Source organism: Orbicella faveolata, unplaced genomic scaffold (assembly GCF_042242905.1).
Source record: "Orbicella faveolata isolate gen_17 unplaced genomic scaffold, um_ofav_v1 contig_26, whole genome shotgun sequence".
In the NCBI taxonomy this organism is placed as follows: Eukaryota; Metazoa; Cnidaria; class Anthozoa; order Scleractinia; family Merulinidae; genus Orbicella; species Orbicella faveolata.
In genome coordinates, this window is record NW_028301554.1 from 3,582,501 (window position 1) to 3,608,129 (window position 25,629).

Here is a 25,629-nt window from a genome sequence, read left to right on the forward strand (position 1 = left end):
CTCCTTCATAGCCCAATGATGTAACAACTTTTTTTGTAAGATGAAACTACACATACCTTGCTTCTTCAGGGAATAAAGAACTCCACAAACGAAGCACTAGTTTGAAATTGCCGCCGTTAAAAACAAAATAGACGATATCAGCACGGTCAGCACTGGGTACCAGATTAAAAAAACACCTAACGGGGTAGGGGACATATGTTTCCAATGACTTTGGTTCGCTCGCAAATTTTAATCGGCACGTGAATACATAAATGTATTAGTAGTTCGTATAGTGTGATCGTCCGGGTGAGTGTAGTTCTGAAAAGAACTGCTGTTGGTGACTGACGTTTTGACAACCTGAGCGGAAGTCATCTTCAGAGTCAAGTGAATAGTGTTTGTCAGTCGATGATCTTATAAGTCTGGTCCGTTGAACGTGATTGGTCAGTATAGCCATGATGGTATTGGCTGAAAGACTCGTGTAAAGTTTGTCATCAGTCATTGGTGGGTTTCGATCCGTCTATTGTTAGTCAAGTAGGTCGGTTTTGGCCCGTGTATTGTTAAGTCGGTCTGTTAGAAGTCTGTATTGTCAGCATCGAGATGTTCTCTCGTTATTCGACAGTGTGGAAGCTCGTGTTCGTTTACCGTGGACTTTACTTTTTCTCAGCTTACTTTTTTCGCATTGATGGACTTAAATAAACAATTGCAACTAATGTATTACAAAGCCAAAAAGGGAAATGGGGGCATAATTCAGCATTACCAGTAATTAGTTATTTAAAGAGAAAGAAACGTAAGTTTTCAATTCGGTTGGTAAAGGAAGCTGATACCTTCCTTCAGAAAGATTTCTACACCTCATCTTAAGCTGCTTGCGTATCACACACCGACAAAGATGACTTAGATCTCTAACATTCCTGGAACATTTGACGAGCCAGGCATGATGGTCACGTGATAGTGAACAAAACAGAGAAGATTCTCGACCCAGACCCCCAAGACTGAAGGCAGCCTGGGCATCATATAACACGCGACAAATGTTCTATCGTTGGTTCTCAGCCGCAGTGATAAGTGCTGTTTTACCAAATACTGTCTCAATACTGGGATCACCATGATACGACAGAATCAAGCACACACACTCTACATCTTTAGCCAGGTGCAAGGCTGTTCTTCCATTTCTATCTTGCAAATCAACGTCAGCTCCTGAACGACACAGTATTTCAGTGGCTGACACTCGCTCGGTCTTGCTGCGCCCGTATTGAGCATACATCAGCGGTGTTGCTCCCCAACTACTAGCTAAATTAAGAGGTGCTCCGTGATGACACAGTGCTTCCAAAACGTCGAGACGACCGTTGAGCGTTGCCATGGCTACAGGTGTCTTTCCCATACAGTCTTGCGCGCACATGTCGGCTCCATGCTCTAGAAGAATCTTAGCGCACGCAGCAGATTGGACGAAGTGTAAAGGCGTCATGCAGGGGACTCGACACGAACTAGCAATGAACGTACCGGAAGTGATGTCATCTGCCTTAGTACTCCACACGGCGTCTCTGTTATTGACGTTAGCTCCATGACAACAAAGCCATTTTACGGCAGCTGCGTTATCATATTCCACCGCTACTCGGAGTGGCGTGAGAGGAAGCCCATGAAGTGCAGTCTTGAAACTTGCAGAGAAATTGACATCTATTACTAAAGAATTTGAAATGTATTTAATGCGACGTTTAGTTATTGAGTAAGGTAATACCTTACTCAATAATTAACCGTTAAAAAAAGAGGAGAAAAATAATTTGGCGTTTACCACTGTGTTGTAACTGATATTGCCGAAAACAATGCAGATGAAAAACTGAAAAACTGAATTTCTTTAAAATATTGTTATTTAGAAAATCACATGAAAAGCTGACATCTGCGATTGCGCGAAGCTCAAAAATGAAGACAAAAATTGTAGACCAAAAGAAAAGTATTAGAAATGTTTAAAAGATTTCACATTTTACCATTTCGATTTTTTAAGCTCGTAGGCTTCTAATCCAGTCAAACTCGTATTCTACAACGTTTTTTGCAAATTCTGCGTAACAACTGGGCCATTTTTCGAGGCCGAAGATGTGATTAAGATTCTGCCGAATAACTCCAGTTTTTTGTTTTCTTAATAGATATTTTCAGAATATGGACTATTTTGTAAGTAGCTTGTTTTATAAATTACCAAACTATGATAAAACCATCAAACAGTTCAAGGAGCCTGTGTAACAAGCGAACACAAACAGTTCTTCGAAGTCTTTGATCGTGAAATCCGAATTACTTGATTCCTTCTTTGTTATTGGGGTGCATAAAAACTCTTTCAAAAGCTGGCTGTTATCTTTTGAAATGATGTCTAAAATATCATCCATTTGTCGAGTTATTTCATAAGATACAAGTAAATATGATCCTCAAGGAACCCGCTTGGCAAAATGTTTTTTTTCTTTTTTCACTGAGCTCGAGCAAAGCGAACAAAGAGTCGTTCAATTTTGGGTTATTCAAATTTTCAAGAAATTATAACAAAGAACATGTGAAATTAATTATTTAGGTTTATATCACAGATCTCAATAGGATACTATTAAATATACGTTCTTTTTTGTTTTGAAACCGGCTATTATTCAAACCACCTGTTTGGTGCTTTCAGGCCCAGTCCACCTGCGCCGGAGAAATTTGAAAACGCAGCGTCATTACTACGGTTAAGTCAACCGTTTACACTAATGCGTCACCAAAACGGAGCTTTTCGAAAACGCTCTTTAAACCAGAGGAATTTGAAAACGCCGGCCTTGCGTTTTAGTAGGCACCTTAAGATACCAGGACGGGACGAGCTAGGACGGCTACCGGAAGTAAATTCACTCAACCGGGCATGCGCACGAAAACTCTCGACTTATCTCTCTGCCGTCCTCATCTCGTCGAGGACGCCATCTCGCTCGACCAGCCGTCGTATCGAAAACGTGAGTATTTTGCTCTTGTTTTGCCTCGATAACTGTTCCAATCGACTTTATTTTCAGTTATATTGATAGGAATGTTTATAAGGTTCACAGTTTTCGTGATTGTAGTTTAGAACACTACGCTGAGATACGAAAATGTGAATAAAAATATTCCTTGTCTGTTCGTTTGTGTTTCTGCAGTCACTGTTCAGACGCTATCACGAGTGAGCAAGCTCAATACAAACTGTATGCATTGAGAATACATCAGTGTAAGTACAGTCGATAAAATGTTGTAGGAATGAATGCCATGGAGCATCTATCGAGCAAATAAAATACACATTTTCAAACTGACGTTTAGTTTTTTTATGCTACCCGGAACTTGAAGCAACGTTTGTTTTATTTTTATGATGCTTGTTACAATTACAGATGGAAATTGAAACGTTCACCAAAAGTCAGGATTCTTCGGCGACAGAATTCCCAAACGCTCTAGTGGTAACTGAAAAGCCATCTGAAGCAGGTCGATCAGATTGTTCGTTTAATTTTTCATACGGAAATTATGGTTTCTCTATTAAAATATTGACAGATGTTTGCTTCACTTATACAGAAAAACAAATTCAGCATCGCTGTTCACTATCGTTTAAGCCTAATAGGATAAGATTTCTATCATCTCTTTTATAGTCTAATGGATGTCAATGCTTCTGTGAATAGCTTGTACGAGGTTCGAATTATTGACGTCGCCGTCCTTTTCGAAAATGCACATCTTAAGCATTTTGTTTTTGGCGACACTACGGGATCCGCGAAAGTTTCCCGCGTCCACTGCCGTTGCCGTCCTGGCCTTCCCTTCCTCGTATCTTAAGTCCCTAGTGTGAACAGATGACGTTTTGAAAAAGAATCTTTTCGAAAACGATGGCAACACGCAGTAAACATGTGATTTCCCAGCTAGAGTTTTCCTCAAACACAAATCCAAAATGACCGGTGATTGTTGCGTTTTCAAATTTTATCCGGCGTAGTATGGCGGAAAAGATTTGATGCGTTTTCAGAATGAAAATGGCGTCTTCAAATTTCTGCGGCTTAGCGTCGACGAGGCCTCAGTTGTGTCTATCTTTTGATTTGGTTCATAAAAAGGTCTTATTTCTTCTGAACGAAAAAACGTTTTGGTTTTGTTTTTTTTTTTAATCTCGGACACGAGCAAATGGGGCGGTGGTAGTATAACCACAGAATGTTATAGCCTGGGTTTTAATTAACAATTAGACCCGTAGCCCGCAAGGGCTACGGGTCAATAGCCCATGAGTCGAAGCCGAATGGGCTATTGACCCGTGGCCCTTGAGGGCGAAGGGTCTAATCGTTTTAGTATCACCCAACTAGTCGGACAGAAAAGGTAATAATAAAGTTAGCGTCACGCTCGATGGCGCCAATTTCGCTGCTCGATGACTATTACTAATAGTCCCCTAGTAGCGTAGCCAATCAAAATGCAGGATTTGCATTAGTCCACTAGTTGGGTGATACTAAATCTCGATAGTCAGGTAGAAAAATATTGCTCTACCAACGAATCCAAAGGCGGCATGCACGTACGATTTGGTTTTTAAACTACTGCTGACCAATCCGATGACAGATCAAACCATAAAAAAAATATCGTTGTAGAAACAGTGTAAAAGATGTTGGTGTAGCTTTTTATTGCTAGCTTTACTTTTTTCATGTCTCAAGCTAACCGAACAGATTATTTGAGCGACTATTTCAAAGGTCTTCACTCAGCAGTAAAAAGGTAATAAAATATGATGGCTCTAAACTATTAGAGTTTCTTGAAAGAGAGATAGTTTTGCAAGAAGGTAGACGGAAAAGTGTTCCGTTTGAATGAACCGTAATTCAATGTAGCTGAGGCATCGGCCTTTCGTACTGATACTGCTGTGCCATGTGTGGCCTACATTTAGCCTAAGAAGGGCCTTGTTTTCCCTTCAATACATTTTAGGGGGCAAGGTGGTGTCAAAATTACGAGGGAGGGGGAATAATTTTAATTGGAGCAGAAGTGGATCCATGATTTTTGTAGGGGGTGAAAACATTTTAACAAACTATGAAAAACCGGAACAAAAAACAAAATTCACACCAACAATATACAGTGGAAGCCCTCGTAGGCGGACACCCTCGGAACGCGAAAAAGCTGTCCGTAACTGGAGCTGGCCGCTTAAAATAAAGGAAAAGCCTAGATCGTAAGCCCGGCTCAAAGTGTCCGCAGCCGCTTATGAGATTGTCCGTTTGCGGAAATGAACAAATACAGAGTTTGCATGGGAGCTCAAACGGGATTATGTGAAGGCAGTCGTTAGAAGAGCTGTCCGTTTACGGGAATGTCTGGTAAAAGAGCTTCCACTGTATTTTAATTATCTTTTTTTAGCTAAGATATGTATTCATTTACTATCTCAGTTTAGAAAATAACTCAAAGCAAATACGTCCTCTGATTGGTTTAAAACCGTGTTTCTATTATGCAATTATAGATTATTCGCTCTCGATTTCTTTCCCGTGATAGTGGACGAAGGCGAAGCCCGAGTCAACTTTCACGGATAGAAATCGAGATCGAATAATCTAATTGCGTTAGCATAAATCTACTACTCGTTCTAAACTTTATCTAAATCCTCTTCACAGACACTTCGAAAACGCCAAGAAGTGGCCGTCATTTTGTTAACAAGTGTGGACTTCTACGCTACTCACAATCTACCACAGAATAGATAGTGAGTAGCGTAGCCAATAAGAGAACGGCATTCGTGATAGAACCTAGTACTAAAACTCGATAGAAACACGATCCATGTTTTCTATTTCTTAAATGCTTTTTTTTTTGGTTGGAGGGGGAGGGGGGTGTGGGGGAAGGGGAGGAAGAAGATGCGGCTACTCCATTACTACTCCATTAGGGAGCATGAGGATGGGAGAAAATAAAGGAAGGAGATCAAAAATAATAATGGTTTAACCGTTTTCACGATCTTCTCATACGAGAACTTACAATATAAACCGCTCTCCTGATTTCTTATGACATGCCAGCGCTAAGCTATTAGACGCTGATTATTTTTTCTGCTTTTGTAAACAGTTAGCGCTGGGGGAGAGGGGGGGTTGGGGAATGGTTTATACGGAGAAGGCTTCAGAGCAAAGTGAAGTTTCAGCGACAGCTGAAGAAAGCCTTACATACAAATTAATACATACTTTATTTGATGAGAAGGCTAGTAATGGCAGCCAAAGAAAGAGCTGATGTGATCCTACTATACAAAAATATCTATCTAATTGCAAAATCAATAAAACACGAAGAGTATATATAAAAATAAAGAGCTATATACCGGGACATCGAATTTTACTTAAAACTAATTAGAATAAAGTTCCTTTTTCATCAGAGTAAGTAAGTAATAATTAACAATAGACGAAATCATCCTTTTTCGTAGTTACCAATGTTTAAATGGTTTTGAGTTGACATTGTCAAAAGACAATTAAATTACACACGACCTAAAACTGCCATATTATACAAGAGTGTGTTTCTGATATACAACTAAACCAGCACATACTCGACTTTCTATAAATTGCCAATTGCAATTGCAAGCTTCATAAGAAAGTGTTATCTATAGCCATAACTAGTTCAAAGTTCAGGAGATACAATAAAACTATCAAATGTAAAACATGAAAAATAATAAAGAAAGCTGTTTGAGTCTATTTAAAATCAACTGCTTAAAGCAGAAGTTCACTCCAAAAAAAACGTATTATTTTGTCGACGCTAATAAAAACCTCGTACTAACTTTAGCCTTTCACCAAAGTGTAGGTTTTCCTTATGAAATCCGTCTCCAAAGAAGCCCAAAATTCGACATCGTTGCCGCCATTTTGAACAGTATTTATCAGCCAGGCTACGTTTTCGTGACGTTATTCGGTGCAAGGCATTTTGTCCATGGCTACCGAGCAGTGAATATAGTAAAGAGGATAATCGGTTGAAAAGAAAAAAAGAAAATATTTTGCTGCTGACCATGCGAGGGATGCAAGGTCAGTTGCAGGTTTTTCTGCTTCTCGCCAATTTCGAGTTGGACGAAATGACGTCATATAAACACGTCCTGGTTGCCAATTGCAGTTTCAAAATGGCGGCGTCCAAAGTGGAATTTTAGGCTTCTTTCGAGACGAATTTCTTCAGGAGAGCAGACACTTTAGAAGCTGAAACTTTGGTGAGTGAAAAACCCATTGTTTACTTGCTATAGGTGGAAACAAAAAAGTAAGCTCTTTGGGGTGACCTTCTCCTTTAAGTTGAAAAAATCCCTTGACTTCTGATGCTGAGTTTCATTTTTCACTAGCTTTTTGTTTCTGAACTACACACAAATAAACCCAGCTACCGTTTTAAACTTTAAATGTTGAATCTTAAACCATTTTTGCATTTGTATATTATGTTTAAAACGTTTCCCTACTAGGTGATATTTTACTCACTACAAGCCGACCGAGACCTTTTAGCAGACTCTAACGCTAACCCATTGGCATTATGACTTAAACCTTTAAAATCCAGCAAATAGGAACATATTTGTAAGGGCTGTAGAGGGATCGAAATAAAGTTCGTTTACTCAAATGGCAATTTGGGGAAAGTTGCGCCATTAACGATTTTGTTTGGGTAACTGAACACTTGCTACATCACTTTATATAAAGGTTACAGGGTACCTGAGAAAACAACAAAATAGACTAAGTTAACGTTCATAATATCATGAACCAAGAGTTATGATCCGATAGGTTGTGAGTCTTTGCTTAAACGCTGACCAGGAAGAAAAGAAAAGACAAAGACAATCGTAAAGTCAATTCCAACTCATTTAGGTAGTTCCTTGACCCCTGATGGTAAGTTCCGTTTATCAACGATAGAAGTTGAAGTTATAGCACGTTCAGGATAATGTCCGCGGACAGATATCCCAACATACTTTTTCGCGCCAAATGGAGGCTATTGTTTATTTATCTAGTTTTTGGCGCAGTTAACGATAAACAGGGTGAGTAATATCTCAAAATTTCGGCAAAATAGAATTTGCATACTCATGGTTGCAGTCAGGAAATTAACGGGGATGATAAAACATACGGCTTGTCGCCTTTCTTGTGCATTGAATTTGAACTTGTCGAATGACTAGACTGGAGTACGGATAGTTTTTATTCTTTCATGCCTAGCTACGAAATACGAGATCTAGCTGTTTTTGCAAACCAATTTTGTTGCGGTTTCAGTTGAGATACTTGTAAGACTTTGTCTAGCTGGTTGTTTGTCCAATGCTTCAGTATTTTCGTGGATATGCTCGTCGTTCGTCCAAAGGTGGACATTTTTAAATCGAATAAGCCAACTTTTGTGTCACTATTTTAGCCCCCTCGAGTCTTAATGAACATGATTTAACCCTTCTTATCACTCACATTTCTGTGGTAGTGGCTGATGAAGTTAGGCTGCGCCGAATATAAATGTTCTACCTTTTATAACGCTCTGAATACAGGAAATTATTTTATATTTTAAATCGGTTCTCTGAAGGGTTTTGAGTTTCTCTTTGCCTACTTCCTGTACTTTAATTTTTTCTTCTTCCTTCTCAGTACCTTTCTTCAACTACTTTGGACGAGACCGCCATTGAAAAAATTTGGCTGCCACAAAAACCACAAAACAGCACTGAATTTCACCCGTTAAATAAGCGGAAATCGAGCTGCGTCAAACCAAGGAGATGCGAATTTCTTAGTACGGGAAAATCGGTCTTTTTTGTCGAAACAATTATGAGGCGCAAACAGATCGGACTTAAATTCCTCAAAAGACTCTTTTAATCTCGAAATCTGTTATTGATATGATTAATTAGTAATTAGTGCAAATAATGTAATCTCAAATCGGCCTCAGGCTGCGTGCTTGTCCGATTTTAAAATTAATTGCGCGATTACTCCCTGAATTGTTCTCCAGTAGGTCCAGTACTGGTTACTATTACTTACCATTTTGTAACGAACGCGTAGCGTTGCAACTCAGGGGAAGATGGTCGTTCGTCAGGTTTCCTACAAAAACAAACAATACGACTTACAGTAAGCACAATTTTTAAAGGTCGGACAACACTTATATTCACTTTCCAAATTTCTAATCACCGCTTCTGCTTCTGCATCGTAGTGATTTCACTTTAATAACACCGTTTGAATGACACCTGCCTTCGTCCTTTTGCAATGTTTGCAATGTTTTTTTCCATACATTCTTTAGCTACATAACCACTTGTTTAACTCTGCTATTAACAATTACCAACCACTTCAAGGCAGCCCCAATAAACGCTCTTGCATCTTGTGATACATTCAGAGGCACCAGAGTCATGATATCGATGGGCCCTGAAGCAATTTTAGACCTGGCTGCTTCTGTTTGAAAATAACTCAGAGGGGGTTTTCCGGTCAGCATTTCGATAACTGTACAACCGACACTCCTTTAAAAAAAAAACGCCACACATTTAGAAGTTAAAACATGAATTTTGCATACCTTGACGAATGTTACAGTTTCAAATTACTGGGAGCTCACAAAATCAGCTTCGACCCATTGACTCATACCTTAAACTAACTTATATTGCCATCAAAATAGTAAATTAAAGTTTGCGATTGATACATCATGCGAGGTCACACCAAAACTACAACAATTACGTTCCCCAGGTCTGACAATGCCCATTTTCGGTCAGTGGTGACTGAACACAACTCTTGGTGTAGTTTGATTGTGTGTAAAGGTTCAAATTTAATGATCGTCTTTCAACATGAGTAAAGAGAGTAACCACTGTGATTAATGCAGCAGGGTTCAGCTTCTGATTTCGCTCAGAGTTCCACATTTGTAGTGCTAACTAAAAGAATAATGGTTTCTGGGAACGAGGCTGCAAGCTAAAATGGCTCCAAGCAAAACCTTACATGACGAGGAATGCACTAAACCTATCTTCTTTTCCCGTGTTTGTTTCTTCGTGGACAACCCAACGAATATCGAGAAAAGGAAAGGAAAAGCAGTGTTTGTCCTTTAAGCCTACCAGATATCCGCTTCCCGTCCATATCCTTGACCCCCGGATATCTCCGGTGCCATATAATACAAAGTACCCCGAGCAGATTTGAAATCTGTTTCACTTCCAATTTTCTGGAGAAAAAAGATTGCACGAAAAGTGGTTATTTTCCGAAAATAAGCGGCATGTATCACGTGGAATAGATACAATACTGGCGAGAGGTTTTCTAAGCTAACAAGGTTGAATACAACTCCTTCTCGTATTCAAATCTGCGTCTTTGCGCTCGGACGTTTTACGCCTATCAACTGAGTCCAGCTGGCAGCAGCAACAACTCCGCTGGCATGGCCTATCAGCAGGAGGTAGCTATTCGGCTCTTAGTGGGACTTGTCAACACTGACCATAGTTAATGAGGGGAGACTCCAAATTGTTATGAAGCCGGGCAAACTTCAAAGGAGCTAACAAAAGTGCCACCAGTTAATATGTTGAGAGGTTCCCGCCCGTGCGCAATGTTTTGTTTTGCGCTCATACACTCTGCGTAAATATTCCTGAATTACGAAACTGAAAGGCTAGCTGCTCAGACGGAAGTAAACTCCTATTGTGTTTTATGCCCGGTCAAGACGAAAAAAGCGAACAAAGAAACAGAACAAAGAACTTCGGGCTCCATATACATTATCTACTGTTAAATTTGGACCGACGAAGGCATATACAGTACACGAGTCTAATTACTACATACAGTTCACTATTTTTACCTGAATTGTTTTTGATAACCCAAAGTCAGCTAATTTCACATTCCCTTTGCCGTCTAAAAGAACATTTGATCCTACAAATAGCACATGCAGAAGTTCTGAAGTCCATAGCAAAAATAGCCTTCACTCAGGAACAGCAATATTAAAGCACATAAGCAGCTAATAAGCTAAAACAGATAGGAAAAGGAAATGAACTGTTAGGGGTTACTAAATGTTTCAAGAAACTTCAGTGTTGCTTAATGTAGGAGTAACACAAATTTCTGAGCGTTTAGTTCTTTAATTGTAATTAACAAAGGAACTAAGTACTACTTCTACTTCTACATCTACTTTCAGAGCCAAAATTGCAAAAAAAATCTGTAAGACAAATTTGAGCTATTTTTGAAATAGGCAAAATTTCACATTCTCTTAGTTAACGAAAAAAACTGTCTTACAGATTTTTATTTTACTTTACGTTTACCTCCATAAACGTTGAGTCACAGTGAAATTCTAATCCCTGAAATTTTGAGGTAGGGTCAATAAAGTAGACTTTGAGAGAAACGTGCACCCACTAGTGCCCAGTCCATTCTTAAGCACTCGGTCGTTCATTTTGGCTATTTATTTACGTTTTAAGTGTTCAGACATAATATATGGTAAAACATTTCAACAAACAGTAATTAGAGGAAGGAGATACTTCTTGGAACATCTCTCAAAAGAGTTGAAAGTTGGGCGCTTATACTCCATCAAAACTGTAGTGAGTCACCTTAACTCTTGGAGCTATCAGGAGCCATAATCGGGGACACGCGCACCTGTGATTATGGGACAATTTATCTATTTTTAGAACGAATTGCGCCATCCTGACGACATATATCCGCGCGAATCCACGCACACGTCGTGGGTTCTCGCGTGGATGTTGTCACGTTGCGTGATCAAATGGTCAGAGTTGCGAGATTCTCTTGCGAATTTTTCACGGCGATGGCAGGGAATAAGGCAGGGAATAAGAACCAGGGCGCTTATAAGCAGTTTTATGCTCCGAGCTAATGGAAAAGGTGAGCTTTCCATGGTCGAAAACAAGACTTCAATTTTGCGCTGTAAATGAATAATATCTTCTCGCGCTAGTTGTGCGCGTAAGCTCCTCCACAGTATCGAGTTAATTTGTGGATTTTTCGAACAAAGCTTAATCATAACCAAAACCTGTTTTTGATAGTTTCTTATTGTTTCTGCTTGTTTAACGAGTTTGCAAATTTTTTAAAATGAAAGTCTGACGAGTGCACTTTCAAGTCCGAGTCGATGTTTTCAATTGTCAATAAATCTCGACAAATATTTCTTTGGTTATTTTCTGTGTGGAGATGCTGCAACAATTTTCACCAACGCCAAAAGGCTACTAGCATCATGTAACTTATGTTTCTTCAACGTAGTGAAATTTTACTCTGCGAAAATAAAATAGACAAGGAGTTTTGATAATTCAACCTACAAAATCGAAATCTTCATTCGAGTTGATCAAAGAAAGCGTCTTCGTAACTTTGCGGATTGTTTCCACCGTATTCACATATTTTCAGCTAGGCTTTTAATATGTTCTCAAACATATATCAACCTTAAACAAATTTAAAACCTAGAGATATTGTATGAGTTCGATGTACATTTTCACACAAATTAAAAGTGCGGAAATGCAATTTGTGATGTTTTATTGACTGTACAAAACACGCATCGGCGGGCGCTCTTACTCATCGACAACTGAAGCAATTTATTGGATTTTACAGAAACAAAACTGAGCAGTATCTACAGACGTAAACTTATTGGGCCTTAATGAAACATCAAGCGTTGCTTGCAATTCAGGCGAAACTGAAACTTGCATTTACTTTTTTTTTTTTTTTTTTTTTTTTTTTTTTTGGCCGCGACAGACTCTGGCGAAATCCTCGCAAGCGTGTGGCAAGTCTGGAGGGAAACTTTGAAGTCCTGAAACGCTGCTATATCTAAATATATCCAGCTAGTTTTATTATTATTATTATTATTATTATTATTATTATTATTATTATTACTATTATTATTATTATTGCTGTGTTATGAAAAGATGTTAAGACCCTGTTAATCTTTAACATATGTGAAATTTAGAGTGGAGTAATGCGGAGCTCTTGTAAAAGAAGCAGCGGAACACAACTTGGTCGGTGATGTATGAAGCGGGACATACCTCAATTCGACACTGTCTTACTTCACTCAAATTGGAACAGCGTTCGACGAAAATACTTAAACAAAATTCCAACAGACATAAACGTGTTGAGTTGCGGGTCACAAGCATCAAAAATTTCACGAATTTCGGACACCATTTCCCCCGCGCAACATCAGCAAAAATTCTAACAGCGGAACACAACTTGGTCGGTGATGTATAAAGCGGGACATATCTCAATTCGACACTGTCTTACTTCACTCAAATTGGAACAGCGTTCGACGAAAATACTTAAACAAAATTCCAACAGACATAAACGTGTTGAGTTGTGGGTCACAAGCATCAAAAATTTCACGAATTTCGGACACCATTTCCCCCGCGCAACATCAGCAAAAATTCTAACAGCGGAACACAACTTGGTCGGTGATGTATAAAGCGGGACATATCTCAATTCGACACTGTCTTACTTCACTCAAGTTGGAACAGCGTTCGACGAAAATACTTAAACAACATTCCAACAGACATAAACGTGTTGAGTTGCGGGTCACAAGCATCAAAAATTTCACGAATTTCGGACACCATTTCCCCCGCGCAACATCAGCAAAAATTCTTGCAGCATGTATGCGCGTGTGCCGTATGCGATTGCGCAGTTTGTTCTGAAAACAGAAAATTTGTCCCATATGTACCAGAGATGGCGTGCGCTTACGGTCGCCGTCCCTGAACATGGCTCCTAGAGCTATAAAAGGAAAAAAAAAAGGAACTCTACACAGTAAAATCCTGTCATGAACTTACAATCGTGGACAAAAGTCCTCAGGACACTTGTGTAATTTAACGAATTATCTGTGTTTTACTACTGAAGTTGGAAAAAAGCGCTGCTTTCCTTTTGAAAACGCGTTACTACTCCCCCTCCCCACCCAATACAACGTTGAAAATCGGAAAAAATTGAAGGTAGTAGTTTTCAACATTGTATGGGGGGTTGGGAGCGGGGTTAGGCAGGTGAAGTAGTATTCGCGCCTGGCGTGTGCGCAAAAGCCCCGAAAGTGCAAATTTGTCCCAAGACTTTTGTCCATGATTGTAGCTTTACGTTTTAAAATTATTGGTTCAGTGTCTTTTCGAAAATTCTACCCAAGTGTTTCACATCGGTATCCGCAAAATAGCATAAATACTGCGAACATACCCTTTATGTCTCTGTGTATTATAGCGGAGCTTCCGCGCGCCGAAGGCGCGCGAGCAGAGCCTCGTGCCTTAGAAATTTTGGTAAACTTGTCAAGCCGAGAAAATTTGGTTATGACGTCACCGTACGAGCGAGCGAGCGAACGCCGTCCGTACAGACTCTGGGGGAGGGGGAGAGGAGCTTCGCGGCAACGCAAACTGGGGAACCGAGGAATGCCATCTTTTTATGGCGGGATTTTTAAAGAAAAGAAAACTCATTTCTATTTGTCATGTCAACAAATGATAGCGGAGGTTGATCTAACGTTTTTAAGATGGGGTTGCACTGAAGTATAAAACAGAAACAGAAAGCAAGAATTTACAGGCAAAGAAGTAGCGAAGGAGATCGTGAAAGAGAGCGGGCCAGCGCTGGGGAAGGAGGCGAAACAATACTGAACAATGCCGTGAATTATAGCGAGTCAAGGACTAGAGAAAGGGGAAGAAATAATACGGAACAAAGCCGTGAAGCAAAGCTAACGAGGACTATAGAAAGGAGACGAAATACCCGACGACTACGGAACTGCTCAAGTTAATTCGCGCGTCGAGATGCTGTGCAGCCGAGCAAGAAAAGTCACATGATTAAAATCAGGTGACGAACTTGAGAACTGTGTGTTTAGAGTAATTGCAAAACAGAAAACACAGCGGAAAAAAGTGGTTGATTCGTTGAGCTATCGAAAAGATTAGATCAGTTCGGTTCAGTCTTCACAACTTTTGCTGCAAGTTTCTCCCTGGAAGATTTACATTGGCCGCAGTGAGTCGCCAACTTGAGGTAAGTGACTTTTGTTGTGGCGTTTGCTATGGAAATTATGAAGTTGCCTCGGCGAGATAAGCTTATTTTCAGTAGGAATCCTTTTTAAAGTCTTCCTTATTTGAAGCCATGCTGTGAGGCATTTTATAAATTACATAGTTTTAATCTCGCTCATAACAATAACGCGTGAGTGGCTTTGTCGAGGTTGTTGTAAGTTGCACATTGTAAACAAATCATGTTTCGTCTCGAGTTTCGTCGTCACGTTTAAAAAAAAAAAACTGTATTTGTAAACACTGCCGGGCGAGTTTTGAAGTTTTCTCTGTGATAGTTGGCACAACCGCTTCCTAGCTAGACTACAAAAATTTCTTAAACCATGATAGGTATACAAACCATTTTAAGCCGAAGCGAACAGGATTTGCTAAATTTACTTTTGACGTGCCTATGTGAATATTTACATCTTGTGACTACAAAGTATTTCCTCGTTTTGTTAGTTCAACTTATTCGGTTTGGCGAAATGCTTGGCGGGGGGGGGGGGGGGGGGCGGGGAATTTCCAGGTTAATTTGGTTGAAGACTGTTAAAGCTACCGCCGATAAAATGACTGCAAAGCTAAATTAAGCCGTCCGCAAAAATACACACTGTGATATTCAAATCTATGCTTAAGCGTGAATAATTGTTAAACTTTAACACTGCAAGCTGAAACGAATTTTCTTCATCCTTTCTTTTATTCGGTCATCCTTCATTGAGAAGGGATTTGCTGTTTGATACTCAGCTGTAATGATATGCATATTGTGTTTATCATGTAGATTTCCTCGTTTTATTTTGTTGTTGTCCAGTTAGTTCGGTTTGGTGAAATGCTTGTAGTCGAAATGTCAAGTAGACAATTATACATGTAAACCCTGTCGGCGAATAAAACTCTACTTCGATTGTGATTTGCTATTTCATTTTATTAGTGCCACTGCTTTTGGTTGGGAGTACCGTCATGGCCCCTATTTTCCTAATGAGATATTATTCCCCAGTGTGGTATTTACACTTATGGAAATGTTCCATAAAAGTGAGATAGTACTGATTAAAAAAAAATGCTAAGAGCTTTACTCGGTAATGAAGAGTGAAAATGACATTTACATACTTAGATAAATTTAGGGCGTACAAGTCCTAATGCCCTGACCATTTCTTGGTAATAGACATAACTTTTACATATATACATTCAAAATTTAGTTGGTGAGAGTGCATTCCTCGCTCCACTGACCCTCTCTCTCTACTCCCTTCCTCACACTAATTTTTTGATTGACTAACTTATTAACTGAATGTCACTGACTGTTTTCTTTGTTGTGCTTTACTTTTTTGCTCATCGAAGAAAGTTTCAGTTTCTTCGTGGCTGTTTCCTTTGTCCTGTCCAGTACCAATTCGTTTGTGATATAACTTTGTGAATTCTCTATTCTCATAAAATTTTATCTCATCAGGGTAATAGAATGCACTCTCAGAGTGTTTAATCATCGTTTTCAGTCGATACAATTTTCAGGAAAAAAGCAGTGGTTTTCTTAATTTCCTTTTGCTTTGCTTTAGGACCTTTTAGCAGGCGGGTAATTGGCCCATAGGCATTACCGGAGAATAATTTTGAAGTAAAGAATTAGATTCATTTCAGTGTTAAGTATTTTTAAATTATTAGACACAATTTTGACAGAGCTGTTTCAACAGTTTCAGTTAAATTGTTTTCCAGTTAAACAGCACTACATGTAGCAGTGTTATAATGAGTGTGAACTTTATGGAGGGTTTTAAAGGTTTATTATTATTTTTTAAGATAACAGAAGACAACAAAATATACATGTGTATACAGTATAACCTGATGTTGGTGTTGGTTGTGAATTGCAATTCATATTAGTCATCTTATTACAGGTGAGGGGAAAAAGTTCAGAAAGTTCAGAACGTCTCTTCCACCAGCACACCTGCATTCTACAGGTGCAATCATTGAGTTGTTATATATATATATATATATATATATATATATATATATATATATATATATATATACACACACACACACAGAGAGAAATGTAAAGTTATGAACTTAACATTAAAATCTGACATTTGGATGCCTCCTTTGCTAAAGTTAGTCACCATTTAATTGTTTTCACTCCCTGTGAATTCATAGAGAATTACTACCTAATGTAGAAGTCCTGTCTTCATTAGTGAGGGAAAATGACACTGCAAAAAGTTACAAAAAAAAGTTGCAATGAAATTAAAAAGAATTGTGAATGTTGATAATGACTTGGTGTACACTGTACATCATGTAAAGGTATGTGGTGAGTGCCAAAGGCATAACATTTCATGCATTTGCCTTTTCAGGACAAATTATATAACAGTGACATTTTAAAAGATGTGATCAGAAAAATAATGAGTATTGTCCAGGCAGTACCAGTTTATGGACGGCACATGCAGACAGTAAGAGGTGCTGTAAGCATTACCAGGTAATTAAGTTGGTTTTATGCTTATGACTTCTTGTACTTGGATTTTGTGCCATTTCGTCACAAGAATAGGTAATGAAAGATGCATAAGTTGATGCAATTTATTTTCAAAGGCAAACTTAAAAGTCTGCCTATGGTGGATACCAGTTGTGTGTAAAGTGAATGTAAAGCAAACACACTGTTAAAGATGTACGTGCATGTTGATATTGAATAATCTGAAATTTCAGTGAGTTTGAAAATATATTATATCTATGACAGTTCTGAGGTGAGGGCTGTTACATGTACATGTAAATAGCTCATGCTCGATTTTTTACTTGTTATGATTTAGCTGCCAATATGTTCTGTAAAGTAATTTTAATAGTCATCTGTTAGTGTGCAACGATAGAGATAGAGATATCTAACCAAATAATGTACGGTGTAAATTAATTAACCAAATTATGCTGTTTTCAGTTGACCATTACGCTACTACATGTACATTGTAATGTGATGTTGAAGCGCACAAATTTACAAACATGCCCAGTGTCAACTTGTCAAATGTATGAACTGGCCAGCCAGTCTAGATTACAAAACTTTCTGAAAGTTGGTCTTACCAGGTAAGATATATCTTAAAGCATATTTTGTAATTAATGATTTCTCAGACATTGTTTTCTTCAAGAAAAGATTCATACCCCACATGGAGGTTTTTTTTCTTTAAGAGCTCCCTGCTCCTGTTACTTTAGAATTTCTAATAACTGGCCATGAATGGGTGTTGGGTGTGAATATCTTCTGTAACTGCACACTCAGATTAAGTCAGCAAGAACATCAGTATTTATCGTGACAAAGTCTGATTTTAAGTTATATGTACAACCAAACAGCCTGGATGGCCCTTCGATTGGGACTTTACACATTGTTGTACTGCAATGTTCCAGTTTCTTGTTTAAAGCGAATTGCATGTGCGCTCAAAAGCAAGTCGCCAAGTTCATAACAGTTATATATGTTTGCTTTGCATCTCAGGACAGAACTGCCACTGTAAAAGTTTTGGTACCATCCCCCTAGCATTTGATTCACTACTGTAGACACTCCGTAAACAACTAGCAATGAAGTACACTGTATATCAATGAAAGGAATGTCATCTGTTGGTTACAAATTATAATCGATATGTCTTTGTATGTTCAGTGGTGTTCAAGTAGCAGCAAAATACAGTATGATTACATCCCTGTTCCTGTCAGTCAATACACGAACAGTGTACACATGGACAGCCTGGATTAAAACATCAAAGATTTTCAAAGCAACCATGGCCAGGTGAGATATTTCTAAAGAAATATAAATTCAAGGTCCTTATGACTGCTTACAGGGATTGATTTTTATTGTAAACAATATCTTACTGAGTGTATTTTTCTTGTGTACTAATTGTTGTAGAACACAGAGACCACTGTCATGACAGAGATATTAATGTGTGAAAAGTTCCATTAAAAAATGCACTGGGAGCAAATTAAATCATCATAGATGCAGCTTCTGAGAGATCCCCAATATTAATGGAACATACATTGTACATACATGTAAAAGAGTTCAATAATTTATTCCTTAAGATTGTAATGCTTTGTTTGGTCTCTCTATATTCACAGACAACTTGATGCCTTAATAATTTCTGCACTAAGTTCATTGAACAAACTGACTTGGAAGTTGGGTTCTGCAACCCATACTGTGTGTAGTAATATCATACAGCTGTAGCTGCAACATTGTGACAGATAAACTGTATTACATTATTAAGAAACACCTATGATAATGGTAATGATAAATGTATTAACTAATTATTTATAGTGTGTGTTAAATTAATCAGTTTTTCTTAGAGATCATTTACTCATCATGTCATGGTTTATTTAAATACTTGCTTTTTTGGCTTAAAAATGATATTTATTGTGCGTGGTTTATGTTGCTCTTAAATCAATTTTGTGATAACCTGCATTAGGCATGGCATAAATTAATATTTTGCCAACACGAAATGGAGAACTGAGTCTTAAACAAAGTTGCAGGATTAGTATTTTTTTGCAGAAAGAAAGAGTTGAGAAATTTGTGACATTCTACCGACAGCCTTGCCATTTGCAATGTCCAATAAGGTTAATTTGTTCCCTAGTGTTGTACAAGTAGTGTTCTCTAATTTATAAATTATTTCAATCTGTTGTTTAAATGATTGCCTTATAACCCCATGTCCAGCTTTGGTGCATGCAGGATACTATTGATGTATTGTTTATTCATTTTGCTGTAAATGATCTTTAATTGATGTGTCAATCAAAACATATCTTTGATATGCTGGCTTTTTCTGACAAATGTACCTATGCCTCATAATCTTTGAGTGTGTTTGGTTGTGTAGTGCAGACAAAATACACGTACATAATATAACTTACTTATAGCTTACTTATAATTCTTGGTATAATTTAATCATAGCAAAATTAATTAATGGAACCCAATAACAGCTCCTGTAGTCCACAATCTCAGTCGAGAAAAAGAACAAATCACATCGGAATTGAATAATAAAATTATTATCAGAAGCCAATGCAAGTATTCATGATCAGCAACAAAATATCATATTTATCGTTCATGCCAGAGTGATTTTGCTTATACTTGTACTTTGAGAGATGGTGCAAACCCTTTCAGCAGGAGGAGACTCCATACAAAAATGAGGATAGCTAACTATCTTTGGGGATCAAGTTAGAAAACAAAACTTTTTAACTTTTTACATGTGTATACTACTTTGGTATTTTTGTGAGATTTCATGTGGTAGAAATTTGGGGACTGAGTATATTGTAACCACTGCATTTCAGTCATACCCCACAACAACAAAAAAATGTGTAAACTTCTATTGTGCGGGAGTCCCCATGTTAACTACGAAAGAATATAATGATTAATGACAATGTCTTGTCTTTCTCAATAAGAAAGAACAGGAAATGCCACCAAAAAGCACAGAAGACAGTTATGTTATGTGATTAACATTTTTGGTGGCTCCCCTGAAATGCTTGAAATCATGGCTCTATTTTCATCATCACACCATCTTACACCTCGATCTGCTGATGTAGTCCTAGTTCGGGCTGAAACTATAAAATCGCTCGCAGTTTACTTCACACACATGTACATGTTGGATTATTTTCATTAGTAACAACATTCCAAAAAATAACTGACGAGCTCCGCTTTTAGGCTTGGCTAAATCTATATATTCGAACACTTCGAGTCATTCACGAGTATTAAATTTGAATACGGAAAAACAGGCCGGATTCGTCTAGAATCTTCCAGGTGTATTTCGAGTCAGTCGTAATCGAATACGTCAGAACATTGCGGCATACGCGGCGTGCGCCGATCCGTATTCGAGCGAATTCGGGCCCGAATATTTGGCTTTTCGCGCAGTGGCGAACCTTCAAAACCAGGCACTCGCGACAAAACGATCCTTAAAACAGCGAAATTCAAGCTGAGATATAACTTTGTAATCTATTACAAAACGTTATAGCAAGTCAGAATGCTGTCGCGGGTGACACATGTACGAAACTCAAGGCTTTTCATTGCATTGCTGATTTCCGTCGTTTTCGCCGTGTCAGTCATCATTTCCTTTTTGCAGAAAAGCGACTTGTGTCATCGCGGCATTTCACCTGGTACACCGCAAGATGCTCCACAGAACGTTGCCCTCGCCATCAACAAACAGTCGTTTAGCCCGGCGGCTGTAAAGGAAGTTGCGCTCACCATCAAGAAAGAGTCATTTAGCCCGGCTGCAAAAGTTCCATTCTCAACAGCTAAAGAAGTCACTCTTCCACACCGAACCTATTTAACATCCCGTACGCGATGCACCCAAACATTATTCCTTCTGATTTTGGTTGCAACTGCTCCAGACAATATTGATAGAAGGAAAGTTATTCGGAAAACATGGGCAAGCGATCCATCAATGAACATAAGATGGAAAACAATGTTTCTTGTCGGTCAAGCGAAAGACAGTACACAGGATGAATATTTAAAAGCTGAGAACTTGATGTACAATGACTTAGCACGAGGAGCACAGAGAGACACTTACCAAAATCTAACACTGAAGACACAAATGGGTCTGGAATGGGCGGCAAAATATTGCGACTTTCAGTTTGTAATGAAAACATACGACGATGTCTTTGTCAATCCTTACAGACTAATGGACTATCTAGGAAACCCCGACACACCTAAAACTGAGCTGTATCTCGGATACGTGAGGTACAATGGGAAACCTCACCGTGAGGGAAAGTATGCAGTGTCCGTGGAAGAGTACAATAAAACCAGATATCCTGACGTTTGTGGCGGCGTAGGCTACGTGCTATCGTCAGACCTTGTCCTGAAAATGGTGGAAATGTTTGATGCCAAGAAACCTTTGAAGCTTGAAGACGTGTACATAGGTACATTAGTGGAAAGGCTGGGAGTGACAGATGTGCGACACCATCAAGGATTTCGTCCTTTGCAGTTTGGGCCATGCAAATATTTCTCGGATACTATTGCTTATCATCAAGCCTCGATAAATTGCATCGAGAAATTGTTTAATCAAACGATGAAAGAAAGACTGGAAGATGAAATTAAAAAATCCAATCTGACGACGATGTCTTTGTCAATCCTTACAGACTAATGGACTATCTAGGAAACCCAGACACACCTAAAACTGAGCTGTATCTCGGATACGTGAGGTACAATGGGAAACCTCACCGTGAGGGAAAGTATGCAGTGTCCGTGGAAGAGTACAATAAAACCAGATATCCTGACGTTTGTGGCGGCGTAGGCTACGTGCTATTGTCAGACCTTGTCCCGAAAATGGTGCAAATGTTTGATGCCAAGAAACCTTTGAAGCTTGAAGACGTGTACATAGGTACATTAGTGGAAAGGCTGGGAGTGACAGATGTGCGACACCATCAAGGATTTCGTCCTTTGCAGTTTGGGCCATGCAAATATTTCTCGGATACTATTGCTTATCATCAAGCCTCGATAAATTGCATGGAGCAATTGTTTAATCAAGCGATGAAAGAAAGACTGGAAGATGAAATTAAAAAATCCAAGAGTATGAAAACTGAGGAAAACAAACAACTATATAGTAATACCTCCGGTCAACTATGAATACCGGCAGTCAGAGACGCTTAATCACCCGAATTTCAGCTCCTAGTATCGTTTCAATTCGGCCTGGCTGGCGAATTTGATGGAAAACCTCGTATTTGGGTGAAGCAAACGGAAAATAATTGGTGGCAGACTTTGACACAACGCTCTCAAACATGGTTAACAAAGTGTGGCATCAAACTGAGGCCCTTAAACCCTTAGTCTCGTTTAAAACTCGATCACTTCAGCAGCTAATGTTTGCCTCTCTCATTTTGTTTACTTTCTGATTCAGTATGTAAGTCGATTTATGTTCGAAGGAAGCAATTATACTTTCCCCCTGCGGCAGAAATGGGCTTCAAATGCGCTTATAATCAAAACGCCCGACAAATTGCCCGTCAGGTTGTTGTATGCCTAAACGAACAAGAAAAGACAAGTACTGAACCAAAATCTGTAGTAGTCCCTTTTATTTCACTAGTCAGTCTCTATATATTTTATATATAAACAAGGTGATTTGTATATCTGTTTTCAGAGTGCTCAGTAGTAAACTAGAGCGTGATTATAACAGATGACGAACTGAGGAACTGTAGATCCTACTTGACATTTTATTACTATTTAGTTTCGTAGTACACAGCTTGTGTGCAGCACTCATGAAATAAAATTGCCAAATGCGAATTTACATCATTACACTGATTTGAAATACACATGCAACCGTTGGAAATATGATAGCTACAATAAGTGAACGCTTTTACAAAAAAAAAGGAAAATTGGAAATTATAGATAAACACTGTTGCTATTGTATAACAACAGAAGCTTTAAAAGTTAAAATTTAGCATTTTTCCGGAAGAATTTGTTTGCATGTCTACATGAAGTTATCAGTTCATTCCATTTATTCAGAGAGGCTAACTCAGGTTTACAAAGGTACTTCTCCCAGAGGCATAGGTTACATTGATTTGAAGTGGGGTTATATGGGGCAGCTTGCTTTAAAATCTTTCAAGTGACTTTGAACTTTGATTTATTGTCAAAGTCACTTGGAGGCTGCCCCATGTAGGCCCGCTTCAAATCGATGTAACCTACGCCTCTGGGAGAAGTACTTTATTATTTGTAAACCTGAGTTAGCCTCTCTGAACAAACAGAATGAACTGATTAGATAACTTCATGTAGACATGCAAACAAATTCCTCCTGAAAAATGTTAAATTTTAAATTTTAAATCTTCTCTTGTATTTCAATAATAACAGAGTTTATTCCTAATTTCCAGCTTTCCTTTGTTTTGTAAAAGCATTCGCTTATTGTAGCTATCACATTTCCAATGGTCGCTTGTGTATTTCAAATCAGTGTAATGATGTAAATTCCCATTTGGCAATTTATATCTGATGAGTACTGCACACAAGTTGTGTAGTACAAAACTAAATAGTAATAAAATGTCAAGTCAAATCTACATTTGATCAGTTCGTCATCTGTTATTTTATATATACATTATATTAAGGTACATGTAAACCCTGTTTCATTGATGACCACTACAAATTTCAAGACAATTTGCTATAGTAATGTCAAACTACAGTGAAACTTTGATATCATGAAGTGCCAAGGAATTGGCAAAGTATGTTCACTATAACAGGGTTTTGTATCAAGGTTCTTTTCTGTATAGTCTACTATTACTGGGGCCATGAAAATCATTCGTTATACTGAGGACCTCGTTATATAGAGGCTCGTTAAATCGAGGTTCCACTGTACTAACCATATTCCTTCCAAAGGTAAATATTGAAAATTGAGTTTTATTACTCATTTAGGTTATTAGCCTTAGGAGGAATTTGTTTGCATGTCTACATGAAGTTATCTAATCAGTTCATTCTGTTTGTTCAAAGTGACTGTTAGCCACTCATTTCAGGTTAAGAGCTGAAAGTTCAGAACAATATTGAATTTGATACTCAAATTTTGATTGGATTAATTAATGCATAAAAAGTTTGCACCATATCTAGCAAAAAATGAAAGGCTTCTAGAGCTTGCCTACCTTTGTCAGTGCAAAATGAAACATAATCTGTAACCTTGAACATTGTTGCTTGAATCGCTTTTAATGTTTTTAAGCCCACAAACTCTGGCCCTCACATCCTTTCATACTTTGTTTGCACTGTAAACTTGATTAATGTGCAACACAACTCTCTCTTCTCTCAAAGGCATCTTAAGTATGTTTTTACATGCACTAGAAACCCAGGTGCTTACAGTGTAGCTTTCCAAATGTGACTGTAAAACTTTTTGGTCATCAATCCTGTCAACACTTAGTGTTGATCTCAGGTCTTGGTTTGAATTTTCAGCTCTTTGTCTTGAGGTTACCCTATATCTTTCAGAGTGTCTTGCACCCACGCCATTTAGCATGTCTAATTAAAGCCAATAAAGGTGGCTATCAATCCACACGTACATGTATACCAAGAATTTGGAAATCAAATGAATTATCAAATTTTTCAGGGTTTCTCTGTGCGAGCATCCAAATCACTTTTTGAAAGCTAAGTCAAAGTGAGTCTGCCTCAAATTTTGGACAGTAGCTAGTTTATCATCCATGTCTGTTAATTTTTATTTTTGAAATATTTTTTCTCTGAGAGTGATTTTTGAATGATCGCTCCACCATTCTTTAATCCTGTTTTGGAAATGTTCTGTAACTTTTTACTGCGATTGAATATGGCAACACACAGGCAATATTTTTAGTGTTTTGTGTCCAGAAAGTGAGAAACAAATTAAATTAACAAGGAACAAAGTTCACTTTGACTTGTACATGCAGCTTTCAAAATGTGATAATAATAATAATAATGATTTGAACGCCAGCACTAAAATGTCTAGAAAAATTTGGCAATTCATTTTATTTGAAAGTCCTTGGTATAGTTTGATAGCCAGCTCTATAAGTTTTAATTTGATATGGGGTTTACATACAATGTCTACGGATTAAATCGGATGCACTACATCCCTTTTGTGTGAGACACCTCTAAAGGTATATGGTAATGTTAAGAGGGTTCCAATTGTTGAACCAAATAATAATGATGTTAGAGTGGTTTTCAATTGTGTCGTAAAACCAAAACCAAAACCAGAACCAATTACTTACCGATTAGACTTCTCAGCTAATCTCGAACTGCAGTAAAACCAAAACCAAAACCAAAGTAATTGTCTAATTACTTTCGACACTCAACTGAAAACCGCTCTAAATATGGAAAGCAGCAATTCATTAATTCATCCCTAATTCTCTTTCGTAACATAGCAGCATCTAGTTCTAAAGTTTGCATACAAAATGTAAGTGTTTTTTTAGACTGCTTCTCAGATGGTTCCGAACTTCTGCTTTTTCATAATATAGCAGCATCTAGTTAGAAAGTTGCATGCAAAATGTTATAGAAGTGGTTTTTTAGACTTTGCATCTCAAATGCT

The 25,629-nt window shown here is 38.2% G+C and overlaps 3 protein-coding genes and 1 pseudogene across 6 annotated transcripts in view; 2 read left to right on the plus strand and 2 right to left on the minus strand.

Annotated features, from left to right (window-relative positions):
* Positions 1-564: 564 nt before the first annotated feature.
* Positions 565-2,345, minus strand: LOC149107692 (ankyrin repeat domain-containing protein 61-like; annotated as a pseudogene).
* A 3,721-nt stretch (positions 2,346-6,066) lies between these two features.
* The window catches only part of LOC149107693 (mitogen-activated protein kinase kinase kinase 2-like), a 60,802-nt gene continuing 41,239 nt past the window's right edge, over positions 6,067-25,629 (minus strand). The window contains exons 5-9 of the mRNA XM_089295365.1: positions 10,603-10,673; positions 9,884-9,987; positions 9,134-9,304; positions 8,835-8,894; positions 6,067-7,559 (exon numbers count right to left, since the gene is read on the minus strand). Of these exons, the coding sequence (XP_089151491.1) occupies positions 7,538-7,559; positions 8,835-8,894; positions 9,134-9,304; positions 9,884-9,987; positions 10,603-10,673 (428 nt within the window). The 3' untranslated portion in view covers positions 6,067-7,537. The remainder of the gene's footprint in view (positions 7,560-8,834; positions 8,895-9,133; positions 9,305-9,883; positions 9,988-10,602; positions 10,674-25,629) is intronic.
* Positions 14,482-18,917, plus strand: LOC149107694 (uncharacterized). Of its 4 annotated transcripts, none has more exons than XM_089295363.1 (5): positions 14,482-14,717; positions 16,591-16,653; positions 17,041-17,162; positions 18,315-18,440; positions 18,764-18,917. In XM_089295363.1, the coding sequence occupies exons 3-5, from the start codon at positions 17,089-17,091 to the stop codon at positions 18,867-18,869; spliced, it is 306 nt and encodes a 101-aa protein (XP_089151489.1). In that variant the 5' UTR covers positions 14,482-14,717; positions 16,591-16,653; positions 17,041-17,088; the 3' UTR covers positions 18,870-18,917. The 4 variants fall into 4 exon arrangements, with proteins under 4 accessions (XP_089151489.1, XP_089151488.1, XP_089151490.1 ...); XM_089295362.1 differs by lacking the exon at positions 16,591-16,653 and adding an exon at positions 17,610-17,752; XM_089295364.1 differs by lacking the exon at positions 16,591-16,653.
* On the plus strand, positions 20,453-22,613 carry LOC149107695 (beta-1,3-galactosyltransferase 5-like). Its single transcript, XM_089295366.1, has 2 exons — positions 20,453-21,541; positions 22,003-22,613. The coding sequence occupies exons 1-2, from the start codon at positions 20,647-20,649 to the stop codon at positions 22,245-22,247; spliced, it is 1,140 nt and encodes a 379-aa protein (XP_089151492.1). The 5' UTR covers positions 20,453-20,646; the 3' UTR covers positions 22,248-22,613.

Excerpts from the sequence above, each read along its gene's own strand:
- LOC149107694 (XM_089295361.1), top strand. The coding sequence starts at position 17,023 with ATGCATTTGCCTTTTCAGGACAAATTATATAACAGTGACATTTTAAAA. Across the intron at positions 17,163-18,314 it reads GGTGCTGTAAGCATTACCAG|TGGTGTTCAAGTAGCAGCAA; the intron begins GTAATTAAGTTG and ends TTGTATGTTCAG. Across the intron at positions 18,441-18,763 it reads TTCAAAGCAACCATGGCCAG|ACAACTTGATGCCTTAATAA; the intron begins GTGAGATATTTC and ends CTATATTCACAG.
- LOC149107695 (XM_089295366.1), top strand. The coding sequence starts at position 20,647 with ATGCTGTCGCGGGTGACACATGTACGAAACTCAAGGCTTTTCATTGCA. Across the intron at positions 21,542-22,002 it reads GCTTGAAGACGTGTACATAG|GTACATTAGTGGAAAGGCTG; the intron begins GTACATTAGTGG and ends ACGTGTACATAG.